This window comes from Trachemys scripta, chromosome 3, assembly GCF_013100865.1.
Source record: "Trachemys scripta elegans isolate TJP31775 chromosome 3, CAS_Tse_1.0, whole genome shotgun sequence".
Lineage (NCBI taxonomy): Eukaryota > Metazoa > Chordata > Testudines > Emydidae > Trachemys > Trachemys scripta.
Window position 1 is genome coordinate 197623364 of NC_048300.1, and position 15277 is coordinate 197638640.

The following is a 15277-nucleotide window of genomic DNA, read 5'->3' on the forward strand; positions in this document are numbered from 1 at the left end:
GTAGCGCTCGGGTAGCCCTTTCCGCGTGGCTGGGAGTGGGAGGGAGGAGGGGCGGAGTTAGGGCGGGGAAGGGGCGGAGTTGGGGCAGGGCTGTGGGTGGGGAAATGGGCGGGGCCAGGGCCCATGGAGGGTCCTCTTATTTTATTTATTAGATATGGTAACCCTACTATTGATGCCTTCCTGGTAAAGGGCTATGAGATCTACAGATAAGTGTGCTAGAAGAGCTACGGCGTCTCATGACTAATCAGAGTTATCCCTTATGTTTTCTGTGGTTTGCTGGCAGCCGGGATGCCCAGATTTTGACCAGCTGCACCTTGGCACTTGGTGATTAGCACATGAGAAGGGCCCGATATCACTAACCTGCCCTGACTCCAGGGGGCATCATAGCGGGTGAGGCGCCATGGCTGGGGTATTCTGCATCCCTGCAAAGCCTCGTGGGGTTATTGAAGCATGGGCACAATTTAGGGCAGACCTAAGGCCGGTGGCCACGTCAGCCCTACGCTCCTGAATAAGCACGATGCAGAGCTCTGGCCCTGCAGTGGTGCAAGGATGAAGCAGGCCCAAAGAAGGCTTTGATCTGGCTCCTGAAATGAACGAGGACCCAGGGGGTGACATGCTCCCTGTGGGTGGCAGGGTTGGCAGGATGTGGTTCACCTCTTCCTGTTTTCTGGGTGTCCGTTCCTCAGCTTCACGTTTGAAAGCACAGAGCGTTCCTGTTGGTGCTTCCTCGGGATAGCTCCTCCCCCCTCGCTGTGTCGTAGGTGCGAGGAACAAGCGGTCCGTGGGAGGGAGGGAGCTGAGTTGGGCATTGGGCGGTCTGTCTGCGTTCAGTGCTGCTGCGGGCACAAGCCAAGAGTTCCCTCCCCTGGCCAGGCTTTGGCTGCAGAGCGCTTCCAAAGGCAGATGGCTTCCGTGCTACCTTTGGGCTTTCGTGGTGGCTACAGAATCGGCCCCAGAGCCAGCTGTCCGTGGGCCCGTTCCCAGGAGTGCAGCCAGGGCCGGCTCCAGGCACCAGCTTAACAAGCAGGTGCTTGGGGCGGCCAAGGGAGAGGGGCGGCACCAGCAGCAATTCGGGGGCGGCAGGTCCCTCACTCCCTCTAGGAGCGAAGGACCTGCCGCTGAACTGCCACCGCCGATCACGGCTTTTTTTTTTTTTTTTTTTTTTTTGGCTTGGGGCGGCAGAAATGCTGGAGCCGGCCCTGAGTGCAGCGGGGGCTGCGCCATTAGAGGTGCAGCCAAGACTTTAGCCCAAAGTCCTTTCTCCCCATCCAGTAGCTGCAGCCCAGAAGGGAATTAAAGCTCCATATGGCGCCTCTCAAAACAGGCAGCAGGGCGGAGGATGTGGCAGGATTAGGTCCGTGCTCTCTGGCTGAAGGCATTCGTCTGCCGTTTGTCACTCGACTTCCCAGCGCGGGAGGCTGGTTCGATCCCAGTTGCTGCTCGGTGTTCAGGTGGCAGTGACATTCATCTCGGGCTAGGAGCCCGCAGCCTCTCCTTCCAGATGTGGATGGTGGGAGAGCTCCCAAGAGGTCTAGGTCTCCTATTACTGACCTGGCCTGGCTCCACTTAACTGATTAGATCTGACCGAAATGCCACCTGAAGGGTGGTGCCTGCATTTGCCTCTCGGTCTATGAAGCCGATACCCAGGCGTAATACAATGTGAACTCAGTGGCTGCATAACGATTATTTAATATTTACATTACCACGGTGCCTCTCCTAGAGGTTTCAATCAGGGTCACCGGGAATTATGCCTGGGGCTGTGCAAACATATATGAACACAGGGCCCCTGCCCCACAGAGCTTACCATCTCAGAAGACAATTGAGATATGAAGGGCGCGGGAAAGGAGCCAGATAATTTGCTACAACTTTTATATAAAATTTTTTTTTCAAGTGCCCCCATCTGCTCCTTACGATAACCAGCATTTGGTGCACTGGGTGACAGAGCAGCAGCAGCCAGCCCCCACCTGGGCACACATTACATACGTCCTTGTCTGTCCTGGAACCTCCATCGCGCTTGCTGCCAAATCGTCAGCCCTCCCCTGTTGCACCAGCAGTGAACGATGCCCCTGCACTCAGTGAGTTACAGGGACTGGTTCTGTGGCAGCTGCGTGAGGAGTGTGGTCCTGTCTTTCCGTGGGTAGCGCTGGCGATGCTCATTGAGGGTAGGGAGACCCAGAGACCAAACCCTGTCTTGTGCTCTCCAGCAGGGAGCAATCCACTAGCCCCTGAGAAATGTGTTGGTATCTCCACTAGTTACCAGCCAAAGCCATTCAGCCGCACGGGAAGCAGGGCTAGAAGCATGTGGCCCAGAGCGAAGATTCATTCGCTTTCCCTGTGTGGGTCCCACTGGCAGCTCCTGGGCCCTTCTCTGGTAAGGGTGATGCTGAGAACTCTGGCTTGCTGGCTCCACGTCCTACCTGATGAGGATTGCCAATGCCTGCTCGGGTTTCACTTCTCCTGAGGGCGGAGGGTAAATCAGTGCAGAGAACTATTATCAATGGTACGTCTGTGAGGCCTTTGTTAGCTACGGCCAACTCAAGTCATCACGGGGAGTGAGCATGGCCTAAGTGGGAGAGCAGTGGATGTGGGAGCCAGGATCTGCCAATACCTTGCTGGGCAAGTCATGTGGCCTCTCTCTGCCTCGGTTTCCCCATCTTGCTTCTCTCAGAGTGGAGGCTTCATTGGATTTCTTCTGCACCAGAGGGAGGTCCAGTCAGGAACCCCAGACCCAAATGTCTCCCAGCTTTGCCGATCTGGATCCCAATTCCTCTCGCATAACCGTTTGGGTCCATCTCTACTGAGCTCTCTCTCCATCCTCTTCCCCCTCCCCTGCCTAGTCATCTTCACGCATACGCGGTCTAGGGACCTTATTTTCACTGGGCCATTGTGCTTCTTCCTGACTTGCCATGTGCAAGCTGAATGTCTTCTGCTGGCTCGCCACACAAGGGAGAGCTTCACTGTCTTATAGCTGCTCTCTTCTAGGCAGGGTGGCGGCACATTGAGGGTGTGTGTGTGGGTCTTGCCTTCTCTCTGGTGCTCTGTCCCTCTTCTATGGCTAGAGAATTTCAGTCATTTCCAGAATCTAGCCCTGTTTGTTGGTTTGAAATACAGCAAACCTGTATCTGTCTTCGTTTGTTAACTCCCCCTCCTCACCCCTTTTGCTCCAGCCTCTCCTGTCACCTGAGCAGTGTTTTTTGGAAACCTGTGCTGCTCCCTCTCAGCAGAACATTTAAAAATAGCCACTGGTGATGCACAAAAGGGCACGGTATCTTCTGCTGTCCCTGCAGTTGCTGCAGCTCGCTAGCCAACCTGGTTCCCAGAGCTGGGCTGCTGCAGACGTCATCAGTGATGCTGCTGTACAAGGCACGAAGATCTTCTGGCAGGATAAGCAGTTGAAGCTCTTGTTGATGCGGGTTTTTTGGGCTGGGAGGCGGAGGGGGGAATTCAGTTCTAGACAAAAACACGAGGGACACTGGGGGAGGGAGGAGGAAAGGTGGGGATGTAATAATCAGTGTTTTCCAGATTGGAGAAAGGATTTTTCAAATGTCCACATGGGTTATTGCCAGCAATGGAGAGTAATGAGACTAATACTGAGTACCAAGGCCTGCATTTGGACAAGGACATAGCTCCCATATAGATACCTAAGTAAATGGCAGGATTTTCAGACAGCCTCGGTGATAATCCCCTCTACAAGAGAGTTGCCTCTCTGGATTTTTAGCCTGCTGTTGCTGAGGGGAGCAAAGGGGAAGATGGGGACTTCTAGCTCTTCTCAGCCAAGCTGCCACGGCGGGTCGTGGGTAGCCAGACCTACTAGTCGGAGCCAGAGTCTGCAGTTTGCAAGAGAGGTGTCAAGAGTCAGCGGAGTCAGGATACTGGGAGGTCAGAGGCAGGGGGCAAAGGGGAGATCAGAACCACGAGTCAGGAACCAGGGTCAGAGGCAGGATGCAAACTGGAGGTTGGGAACCACAAGTCAGATGCCAGGAGTCAAGCCGGGTTGGGACGCCAGGACATCAAGTCAGGGAAACAGGGAGCAGGAAGCACAAGGCACACTGTCCAGAGCAGGGTGGAGCCCAGTTGTTCAGACAACTTCCTGTGCCTGCTGCTGGCTTAAGCAGGGGTAGTGGGCCAATCAGCTGCTTTGGGACTCTGCCAATCGGACCTCAGGGGCGGAGCCTCGCATTAGGGCTGGGCAGGGTCCCAGGTAAGCTGCTGCCAGCCACCAGGTAGGTGGAGGGTGGAAACAGGGCTACGGCCGTAAACATTGTGGGCCTGGGCTAAGACCCCTATAGGTCATGACGTAAGCGCCTCCTCTTCTCACCAAGACACCCTTTGCCACAGGCAGTGCAAAGCCTTGCATCACTGGGGAACTACTGGCCTGGGCTGCATGGAGCGGGAGGGAGACGATATCATGAATGAAGAGGAAAGAGTTCTTCTCAGTTGCTTACACCGCTGTGCCAGGCATTATTCTGCTTGCTGAGTAATACAGAAGTTCAGCGGCCATACCAGACCGAACGCCCCCAGTCTCGTCCACTCTTGTCAGGTAATACTGAAGTTCCCAGCAGGGGGAGCGGCCTTCAGCGATGGAAAGGTCTTTCTTACTAGCTGTCCTTTCAGTAAGCCTCTGATATGATTGCTGATAGGTGTACGGTGCCAGGAACCTGATTTTTTTGGAGGTGCTGAGCACCCACAGCTCCTGGAAGCCTCCACCTGGGGCTGGGGAAACTCAGTAACTCAGATGTGTACAGGGCCTGATTTTCAATCTGCCTAGGTTCTTATATGGCCCCTACTATCTAAGCACCTCACTGTCATTAATGGGTTTTATCCTCAGCACTGGAGGAGACAGGGAAACATCATCCCCATATGGGGGAACTGAGGCACAGGGTAGATTAAGTGACTTACCTAAGGCCCCACAGGAAGTCTGTATCTGAGCCAGTAGCTGAACCCAGGTGTCCTGCGTCCTAGACTGTCCATTAGGTCAGACGTCCTGTGAATGCTAAGTATGTCCTTGACTTTGATATCCCAGGCCAGGAGTCCCAAGCCTTCTGGGAAAATGTGCCAGCTACGGCTTTAACTGTACCAACCAGTGTCGGCCACCTCCTGTCTCGCTGTGTGTGCACTAACCTGTGATGGGAAGCTTGTGCTTGCTGGACTGTCATTCGGAGCAACCTCAGCTCCATGCTACGTGCAGCTGACTGGGAGGTGGGCAGCCGCAGTAGCACCCTGAGATCCAGCTTCACGTAGTGGTAAGGAGAGAGCTTAAATGTACTGATTGGCGATTGGACGTCTAACATAGTGAATGCCAGTGAAAATGAGGTAGGATCTGAGTCTAAACTAGGGAAAGAAAAAGTAAAAAATGACTTAGACAAGTTAGATGTCTTCAAATCATCAGGGCCTGATGAAATACATCCTAGAATACTCAAGGAGCTGAGCCATTAGCAATTATCTCCGAAAAGTCATGGAAGATGGGAGACATTCCAGAAGACTGGAAAAGAGCAAATATAGTGCCCCCATCTCTAAAAAAGGAAATAAGGACAACCCAAGGAATTACAGACCAGTCAGTTTAACTTCTGTACCCAGAAAGATAATGGAGCAAATAATTAAGAAATCAATTTGCCGAGACCTAGAAGATAATGAGGTGATCAGTAACAATCAGCATGGATTTGTCAAGAACAAAACCTGATAGCTTTCTTTGATAGGGTAACAAGCCTTGTGGCTAGGGAGGAAGTGGTAGACGTGGTATATCTTAACTTTAGTAAGGCTTTTGATACTGTCTCGCATGACCTTCTCATAAACAAACTAGGGAAATACAACCTAGATGGAGCGTAAGGTGGATGCATAACTGGTTGGAAAATCGTTCCAAGAGAGTAGTTATCATGCTGGAAGGGCATAACGAGTGGGGTCCCGCAGGGATCGGTTCTGAGTCAGGTTCTGTTCAGTATCTTCATCAATGATTTAGATAATGGCATAGAGAGTACACTTATAAAGTTTGCGGACGATACCAAGCTGGGAGGGGTTGCGAGTGCTTTGGAGGATAGGATTCAAATTCAAAATGATCTGGACAAACTGGAGAAATGGTCTGAAGTAAAAGGATGAAATTCAATAAGGACAAATGCAAAGTACTCCACTTAGGAAGGAACAATCAGTTGCACACATACAAAATGGGAAATGACTGCCTAGGAAGGAGTACTGTGGAAAGAGATCTGGGGGTCATAGTGAATCACAAGCTAAATATGAGTCAACAGTGTAACGCTGTTGCAAAAAAAAAAAAGCAAACATCATTCTGGGATGTATTGGCAGGAGTATTGTAAGCAAGACGCAAGAAGTAATTCTTCCGCTCTACTCCACACTGATTAGGCCTCAAGTGGAGTTTGTGTCCAGTTCTGGGTGCCACATTTCAGGAAAGATGTGGACAAATTGGAGAAAGTCCAGAGAAGAGCAACAAAAAGGATTAAAGGTCTAGAAAACATGATCTATGAGGGAAGATTGAAAAAATTGGGTTTGTTTAGGCTGGAGAAGAGAAGACAGAGAGGACATGATAACAGTTTTCAAGTACATAAAAGGTTGTTACAAGGAGGAGGGAGAAAAATTGTTCTTCTTAACCTCTGAGGATAGGACAAGAAGCCATGGGCTTAAATTGCAGCAAGGGCGGTTTAGGTTGGACATTAGGCAAAACTTCCTAGCTGTCAGGGTGGTTAAGCACTAGAATAAATTGCCTAGGGAGGTTGTGGAATCTCCATCACTGGGGATTTTTAAGAGCAGGTTGGACAAACACCTGTCAGGGATGGTCTAGATAATACTTAGTCCTGTCATGAGTGCAAGGGACTGGACTAGATGACCTCTCAAGGTCCCTTCCTGTTCTATGATTCTATGATAACACATACCACTGGTGTAGCAGATGGTGCCCAGGACGTGGGGAATAGCAGTGACCAGGCGAAGGGGATTCTCAGTAGGTGAAGGTCTGCTCAGCTGTTCTGGGGAAATGCTACACCTACATTATGGGAGGGAGCCGTCTTGCATGGAAAAGGGGAATCCCGTCTATCTGTCTCTTTCCAGAACAGAACTTGGGGTGTGTGTCTGGCAGACCTGGGGATCAGTTGCTAAGCTCTCAGAGGCTGTCACTGCCTGCTGGACAAATAACACTTTCTCCTGTGAAAGCCCCCTGGAAAAAGGCTGGCTTTGTGTCTTCTAGGGGTCGCTGGTTTATGGCCTGGCACGGATGTGAGAGATGGGAGCGGTGTCTTGTTTGTAGCAGAGTAAATACAAATCAGGAAGTGAGGAGTGGTTGAGGGCCGCCCACTTCACAGAGCTCTACAATGTGGCCCATGGGCGCCATTATTTAAATACAGGGCCAGGGTGGGTGCAGATTCCAGTCCAGTGGGTGCTTGGACCAAGAGGGTGCATTGCCTACTGGGATCTGCAGTCTCCGTCCCTCTGCTTGTAGCGACCCCCATGGAAAAGCTCTTCACAAACATCAGTTGAATTGCTCCTCTCAGCATTGGCGGAGTAGGAAGGATTATTGTGCCCATTTCAGAGATAGGGAACTGAGGCCCATAGACACCTCAGGCCAGCTTCGGGCAGGGCTGGATTGTCAGACAGAACCCATCAGGCGCCAGAATGAGTGTCTGGGTGAAAGCTGAGGTGTGCTGAAGCGCTGGGCAGGTGAAAAACCAGCAGCTGTAAGTGACTTGCTCAAGGTCATGCAGGGATTATGGGGCACAGCTGGAATTTGAACCCAGATCTCCTGGTGCCTCAAGGGATCTTCCCTCCCGGCTGTGCGCGCCTAGGAAGTAGTGCGGGACACGGGCTCCATCTGATCCCAGGCAGGTGCAGCCCTGGGCTGGGCAAAGCGGGGAGAGCCGGGGGCTGTGGGCTGCGGGGCGGATGCTCCGGTGTGATGGGGGTGTGTGTGAGCCCAGCCGCAGGGCGGAAGGGATTTGGCCTGGGCCCCTCTCCCCTTTGTGTGCGGGTGGGATGCTCCGTGTGCCAGCAGCCCCGGGCGGGGCGGATCCGGAGTGACAGCTCCTCCCGGGGGCGGGGGCTGCTCTCCCCGCCGCTGAATGAGCCTCACGCCGCTCCATTCATGCTTCCTCCGCCCACCCCGCCGCTCCCCTGCCCACTCGCAGGCGCGCCCGTGAATGAACAGCAGAGCCGGCGGCGGCCGCTGCTGGGGACGGAGGAGCCGGAGCCATGTACGGTGAGAGACCCGGGGGGCTGCTGGCCCCGATCCGGGGCGCGTCCCCCCTCCCCAGCCCTGGCGGGCTTTGCGCAGCGGGACCCCCACGAGGCTGCAGCCCGGGGGCGAGCCCCCCCTCGGGGCCGGTCTCTCCGGAGCGGGGAGCGGAGCTGCCCCGTGCGCCCCCGGCTCGCTCCAAGCGCCGCGTTCCGGCCCCGCAGGCTGCCCGGTCCGGGCTGGGGAGAGCGCGCTGGAGGAGGGGATCGGGTCCCTGGGGGGCGGCGCTCAGCAGGGGATAAGGCAGCTCGGTTTGGCTGGGGGATCCCCCCCCACCCCGGTCATCTGGCTCCGTCCCCAGCCAGATTGTTGCTGCGTGCGCTGGTGGGTCTAGCCCCGTCCCCCGCCTGCCTGGGCGGAAAGGTGCGGTGGGAGCCCAGCGCTGGCTGGGCATCAGCGCAAGCCCTGGCTCACACCTGCCCCCTGCCGCGGCTGAGGGGGGAGGGAACCCTCCGGGAGCCCCCCCCCCTCCGGTTGCTGGTTTTGCTCCGCGCTCTCCTTGCAGGGGGCTGCCGCGGCTGGGCGGCGCGTTGCGAAGTTCACGGGGAAAACTCCGGCGTCGGGGGGAGAACCTGAAATCGCGGCGCAGATCGTGGGGCCGCTCTGGCTCGTGTAGACGCTTCTGGGGTGGCTGGGATTGCGGGCTGGCTGGGTTCCCTGCAGCGTGCGGGGCTGCTGGGCTTGGAACGGGCTATCAGGGAAGATGCCCTGGGACGTGTTAGCCCGTAGGGATAATCTCCTAAGGGAGGTAATAGTGGGGGTTGGCCCAGGGGAGCCGGAGGAAGGACTTCTGCAGTCAGGTTCTGGTCCCGGGTGTGCGGCTGATTTGTTTGGTGACCATGAGCCGGTTGCTTTGCCTCTCTGTGCCTGTGTTTTTCTGTATGGGCACTAGGTGGTATGAGGTGATGTTTCCCCACCTCCCAGGGATGTTTGGAGCTTAATGTTTTTGTCCATAAAGAATCCTTGTCTGAGCTCTTTGGATGAAACCTGCTGAGAAGGGCCCGGTGGCGTCCTTGTGACCCTAGATTCTGGCCCCTGACCCTGGCCGTTTGCTGAGGACGGAGGAGCTCATGCAGGCTGCATGTGCCTGGCTTGGCAAGGCACCCTCTCCCCCTGCTTTCTTGGTTATGGTGCAGTGACAGGAAGGGATCTGCCGTCAGTGCCAACCCGACTGGGGCAGGATTCCAGCTACGTCTCTCCACGGGCCTGCTTGGTTCCTCAGAGAAACTGCACCAGCGGGTGGAAACAGACCGGTTGAAGCTGCTTGTTAATTTGCAGAAGCTCTCGCAGCATTTCTAAATCCTCAGCTCTGCACCTGCCCCGGGATGCCCTAAAGCTCTGAGTCCTCCAAGAGCATCAGCCGGTCATGCAGGTCTCCCACCCCCAGGAGCGGCTGTTGGAGGGGCTGGGGTCTTGTTTGATGTTGGGATATTCCCTCCCCACCTCCTCCCTGGGCCTGGGCACTGGATCCAGTTTGGGATCTGAACTCTGCAGCTTAGCTGTGAACTTATTTCCCCAGGAACGTATAAGGGGGCACTTAATTCTAGACTGGAGACCTAGAGCAGCCATTCCTATGACCGGGAGCAGAGCGCCCATGACCCCACTGGAGTCTGGGAGTTGCAAGTGCCCAGCACTGCTGAGAAACCAGACCAAAAGTTTTAATTACAGGTATCAGGAACCCTGGGGTCACAAAGATTGAGGGTCTCCAAAAAGTCTCAGCTGACTCCACTGTATAAAATACCATGTGGGACCTACACCCTACAGCTTGGGGACAGGGGAGCGCCCAGTTGGCAGTGCCATTTCATCTATCTGATCTTAAAGGCCCAGGCTTCCATGCTTGCTTGCCAAGCTTCTCTATCCCATCCTATGACCCATCCCTCTGAGATGGCACCATTAGCCAAGGCAGTGGCGCTACCTGCCATCTCAGCTCTTCAGTTCTGGAGAAAGCATTTAGCTCTTACCAGACACAGCATGCGTTACCGTTACTGCTGGGCTAATGCATTCTGCCCCTCCCAAAGCACCTGCTCCTGAATTCTCAGCAAGCTCTTCCTCCCCCACCCCCCAAGCAAGGACTGGTGGGAAAATTGCAAAGCACTGCAGGACACACACAAGGAAATTCTTCCGCACAATTCCCCAGATGTCACCACTTAAACTCCAGCCTGGAACAGCACTGGAAACCAATTTCCCAGCTGTTGCATGTCCCTGTTGGCTGGAAGCGATCCAGGCCCGTAAATCTGTAAAGTGCTGTGGGATCTTTCTGGATGGAAGTTGCCTTAGAAATGCAAGGGATTATTGGTGTCTTTTTAATCTTTTTACTGTCTCTTGGGCTCTAGCAAGGATTAGATATTTAACTCCGGGTGATTTTTTTTCCCTTTGTTCATGCATAGGACTAAGCTTTTACCACAACAGGGACTGGCAGGGAATTGTCCCCCAGTGACCTTGGTGGTTTCCCCTCGCTCTTTTCTGCGGTGCTGAGCAGAGATATCAGTAAGGATCAGGTGGGCATTATCGTCCCGCTGATGTGAGGGCAGAAGTGACTGTCCTGGCTCCGATGATCTTGAAGCGTTGAGACACCAGGCATGACTAGTGCTGAGTCACTCCTAGCAGTGTTCACTAGTCCTCTTCCTTCTGCTCTGATAACCCAGATACCGAGCTTACCCTCTTCTGTTAGACACCGTCCTCCCCGGTGGCTCCTCACACATCTTTCCCCTCCGCACTGCGGGACTGGATGCAGGTTGCAAATGCTTGAGGCAGTAGGCATGGACGTTTGGCTGCTCTATATTCAGCAGCCTGGTCTCATGGCCTTTTACAGTTGGCTGTAGATCCTGGCTGTGCATGGCCAGTCGAACGCAAACCAGCCTGCAGCCCAAGACTTCACCCGCAACGGGCTTTCTCCTCCCAGCAGTGGCTGCCAGGACTTACTCTTTCAGGGTAACTCTTTCACTTCAACCTCCCTGGCCACACAATAGCAGATGTAAAGGTAGCCATCTTACAGCAAAAAAACTTCAGGACCAGACTCCGAAGAGAAACTGCTGAGCTCCAGTTCATTTGCAAATTTGACACCATCAGATCAGGATTAAACAAAGACTGTGAATGGCTATCCACCTACAGAAGCAGTTTCTCCTCCCTTGGTGTTCACACCTCAACTGCTAGCAGAGCACCTCACCCTCCCTGATTGAGCTAACCTCGTTATCTCCAGACTGATTTATACCTGCCTCTGGAAATTTCCATTACTTGCGTCTGATGAAGTGGGCATTTACCCACGAAAGCTCATGCTCCCAATACTTCTGTTAGTCTTAAAGGTGCCACAGGACCCTTGTTGCTCTTTCAGGGTAGCAGTTCCCAGTGTTACTGGTGCTCTCTGCCCTAGGCTCTTTCTCCTTTGAATCCTGGTGCCAGCCCTCGGTGTACCAGCACTGTCTCCCACTGTGTGAGCTGTAACCTGCAGTGTGGCGTAGGTTGATGCCAGTGCTGCAGCGGGACTGGGTTTTGGGGAGTGGGCTGGGGCCGGGCTGCTGCACTTCCCGCTGCTGCCGGTGAGGGGTGGCGGGGGGGGAGAATCCCTTCCCCCCCAAGCCGCCTCCCCCGAGTGACACGGCTGGGGCTGGGGCGAGGGAATTGGAGTGGGTTGCTCCCAGTCCCCTGGTAATCCCCTGTGCCACACTGGGCCTGTGGGGCCCCCAATTTGGTGTGAGGTGCTGGCTTGGGTGAGAGAACGTTTTTCATCCATTCCCCTCCAAAAGTCTGGGAGGGTCATTATTCCCATTTTGTAAATGGGGAAACTGAGGCCTGGAGGCTAAAGCCACCTTTTCAAGTGCCCACTCGTTTTGGGTGTCCAACCTGATTGCACACCCTCAGTTCCAGCAGCAGTCAGTGGTTTCATGTCTTAAGTGGAGCATCCAAAGTGAGTACATACTTTTGAAAACATGGTTCTAAGTGACTTTCCCAAGGTCACGTATCTCACTTCTAGGATGCTGTGATCCCTGTGGGCCTTGTACAGCCCAGGCAAGGTGGGAGTTGATATGTTAATATTAATGACAATTAAGGCTGCAGTGGAGATGGTCACAGGCTGTCAGGGTTGGACCTATCTTGTCGTACCATCTACCCTATTGCTACAGTCTTTCTACTGTGCCCATCCCCGTGGTTTTTGATCACCAGCAGAAACTGCCACGGTAGCAGAGCTGAAAATAGAGAAGATCTCCTCTGAACCACAACAGCAACGATGAAAAATCAGCCATTTTGACCACCGCTGGAACAAGTGACTGCCATATGGTGCGTTGGCTTTGTAGTATTCGGTTATGCCACCCCCAGCTGAGAGCGAGTCATCGAGTCATAGGCAGCAAGAATTTAACAACATGTTTTGCATTGACTCAGTAGCACTGCGTGGGACTGGTTGGGTCAGCGGGTTGGGAAGAGGGGGATGCAAAGTCTGACTTGATTTCCTAACGAGTTACTTCAGTGCTCTTGAAAGTGAGGCGCTGATGGCACTGTCTTCGATTCAGGCATGGTGCGGACAGCAGCTGGTCTGGCTACCTTATAGAGCCCTCCATAGCATCTCGCTCGCACGAGGTAATTCACACACCTGCTATTCCCGTCTTATGCCTTCTCTAGAGCAGAGGCCTGTGCTGCTCAGCTGAGTGGTGCCCATACAAGACACTGGTTATGATACCTGAATCCACACACAATTCCCCTGGGTTTCAGCCCTCTTGCAAACTCTTGACACATCATGGTTTCATCAATATGTTTGGGATGAACCCGGACTTAAGTTTTGAGCAAGCCTGGGCCAGCTTATGGTTTCACATTGAGACTGTGTGAAACTTGGGGGTTGCGGCTGAGTCCTGGGCAAGTTTTGAATGAGAAACTCAAGGGATTTGAGCACCTGAATGTGAATAGAATAACTCCAATCATGGTTGTCATCAGCAGGATTTGAACCCTGGACCTTCATCACACTGAAGCACACACTCTCACTTGAGCTAAAGGAATAATTCCCTTAGAGGGCAGCAGTAGAAGTCTATTTTCTGCCATGTGGAGTAGACGGTGGAGGGGGGGAATGGAAACTAATTTTTGCGTGACTTACATGAACTTCTGCTAACCAAGCTGGTTGACTTCTGTGAGGCTACCAGACTTTCCCCTGTTCCCCATCGGTATTTACGTTTACGGATTGTTCCCCATGTGATTAACACTGGCTTGTTAGGCTGGGTGCCTAGGGTCTGATTATTTGCAGTATTCTCCAGTCTTTGGCCTGTCTCTGGCACCACCTGTCTGAGAATCTCTCAGCACTGTTAAGAACATTGTAGCTCAGTGCTCACAGCTCCGGGTGTGCGAAAGAGATTTCATATCCTCTTTTTACAAACAGGGAAATGGAGGCACAGAGTTTAGGTAATTTGCCCAGCAATGAGCAGGAAGGCTGTGCTGAGGCAGAACTTGGTATTGACACCGCCTCGTCAGTTATTGGGAGTGGACCACATCCACCCTGACTGGATTGGCCTTGTCAAAAACCTTCTCTTCAGGTGCCAATATATATTTATGCCTGTATCTGCAATTTTCACTCCGTGCATCTGAAGAAGTGAGGTTTTTACCCACGAAAGCTTATGCCCAAATAAATCTGTTAGTCTTTAAGGTGCCACCGGACTCCTCGTAGTTTTTGTGGATACAGACTATCATGGCTACCCCTCTGATTCTTAGACCCAAGATGTCCTGCGACCCTGGTCTGGATGTTAACCTCTCCTCCAGGAGCAAGTTCAGGCTTGTATTCCTGTTCAGAGGGCTCATGTCTGAACAGTTGAGTTCTCATTCAGGTGTCTTTGTGCAGGCATCCAATAGCATCAGACGGTCCATAATCAGGGCTGTGGTTTGGGCTCGGAGAACACTTTGTGCATATCAAAGAAGCAGCATATTTGTAGGAAGAGGCCTGCTCCTTTTATAAACCCAGACAATCTAGTTAGGACATACAATTAGAGGATCTTCTCCACTGGTTGGAGGATGTGCTGATGCATCGGTTTCTCTAAATCTGAAAGCACAGTGCACTTTCCAAAGAGCAAACAAGCTCCTTGGTGATGCCTGGAGCATGCAGCTACCAGAGAGCTATTGGGAAGGACACATTGGTGTTTGCTTTTGTTCTGGCTGGTGTATCACAATTGGCCTGAGAACCTGCGAAGTGGACGTCATTGAGCTGAGCCGGTGTCTTGCACGGGATCTACCGTAGCAATTTTCCGAGCCTTTGGTGGTTTTCTGTCGTGTAGGCAGAGCCCCCCAGTGTGGAACATGGCTGTGGCCCAGGGTTGTGATGAGCTTCCTATTCCCTCTGTGAATAGAAAAAACTATATAGTAACCATGGATGAATCCAGGGAGATAACCAGACTAAAACATCATCTTCTCATGTAGCCAGCATCTTTGTAACACACCTCGTGCCCACAAGTGCTCCCAGCTGTGCACGAGTGTTTAGCACCATTGCAATGACATTTGCTGTGACTGAGACTCCCCAGTGTCCCCGCCTGCTCTGGGTCACTGTGCCATTGGGCAGTGCCAGTGGGGACAGAAAGCACCGGCATTTCAGCTGCTTTGGTCCTCCCACTGTGCCTGTGCCTTGCTGTCGGTGACCTCTCTGCTCGCTGCACTCTAGGGCAGAGGAGAGATTTGATTCTTCAAAGTTTTACATAGAAGTGCTTGTCCCATTTTCCCCTGGAGATAGACCGGGCAGTGGCTGGCAAGCTGTGCCGGCAGCTATGGGGTAGGTACCGTCCATGCTGCACGTGGATGTGGTGCACTGTATACGTCCATAAGAGGACGGCTAGTGTGATCGCTGCACTGTGGCAGCTAGTTGAACCATACTGGTGTACCGCTCCAACAGAGTAATTCTCTACTGTAGGCAGAGCTCGGGGGAAACACAAATCCATCTTGCAACAGAGTTGGACCCCATCCATGTTTAAACATTCCTTCCTACTCCTAGGGTGAGAACAGGGCATAAGGGGGCAACGTTTTAGATCCGGGCCACATTAGACGTGACTCCACTAGCAGATTCTGTTGGTAACCGGTGCGGTGGTTGAC

General features: G+C 53.2%; 1 protein-coding gene across 7 annotated transcripts in view; it reads left to right on the forward strand.

Moving 5' to 3' along the window:
* EFR3B (EFR3 homolog B) overlaps positions 1–15277 on the forward strand; it is a 161917-nt gene that overhangs the window by 44169 nt on the left and 102471 nt on the right. Inside the window, exon 1 of one of the 7 annotated variants that reach the window (XM_034766783.1) lies at positions 8112–8194. The exons of 5 other annotated variants lie outside the window; for them this stretch is intronic. In XM_034766783.1, coding sequence (XP_034622674.1) covers positions 8188–8194 — 7 coding nt within the window. In that variant the 5' untranslated portion in view covers positions 8112–8187. Of the gene's footprint in view, positions 1–8111; positions 8195–15277 lie in introns of those variants that run through there. One more of the 7 variants, XM_034766787.1, reaches the window with a different exon arrangement.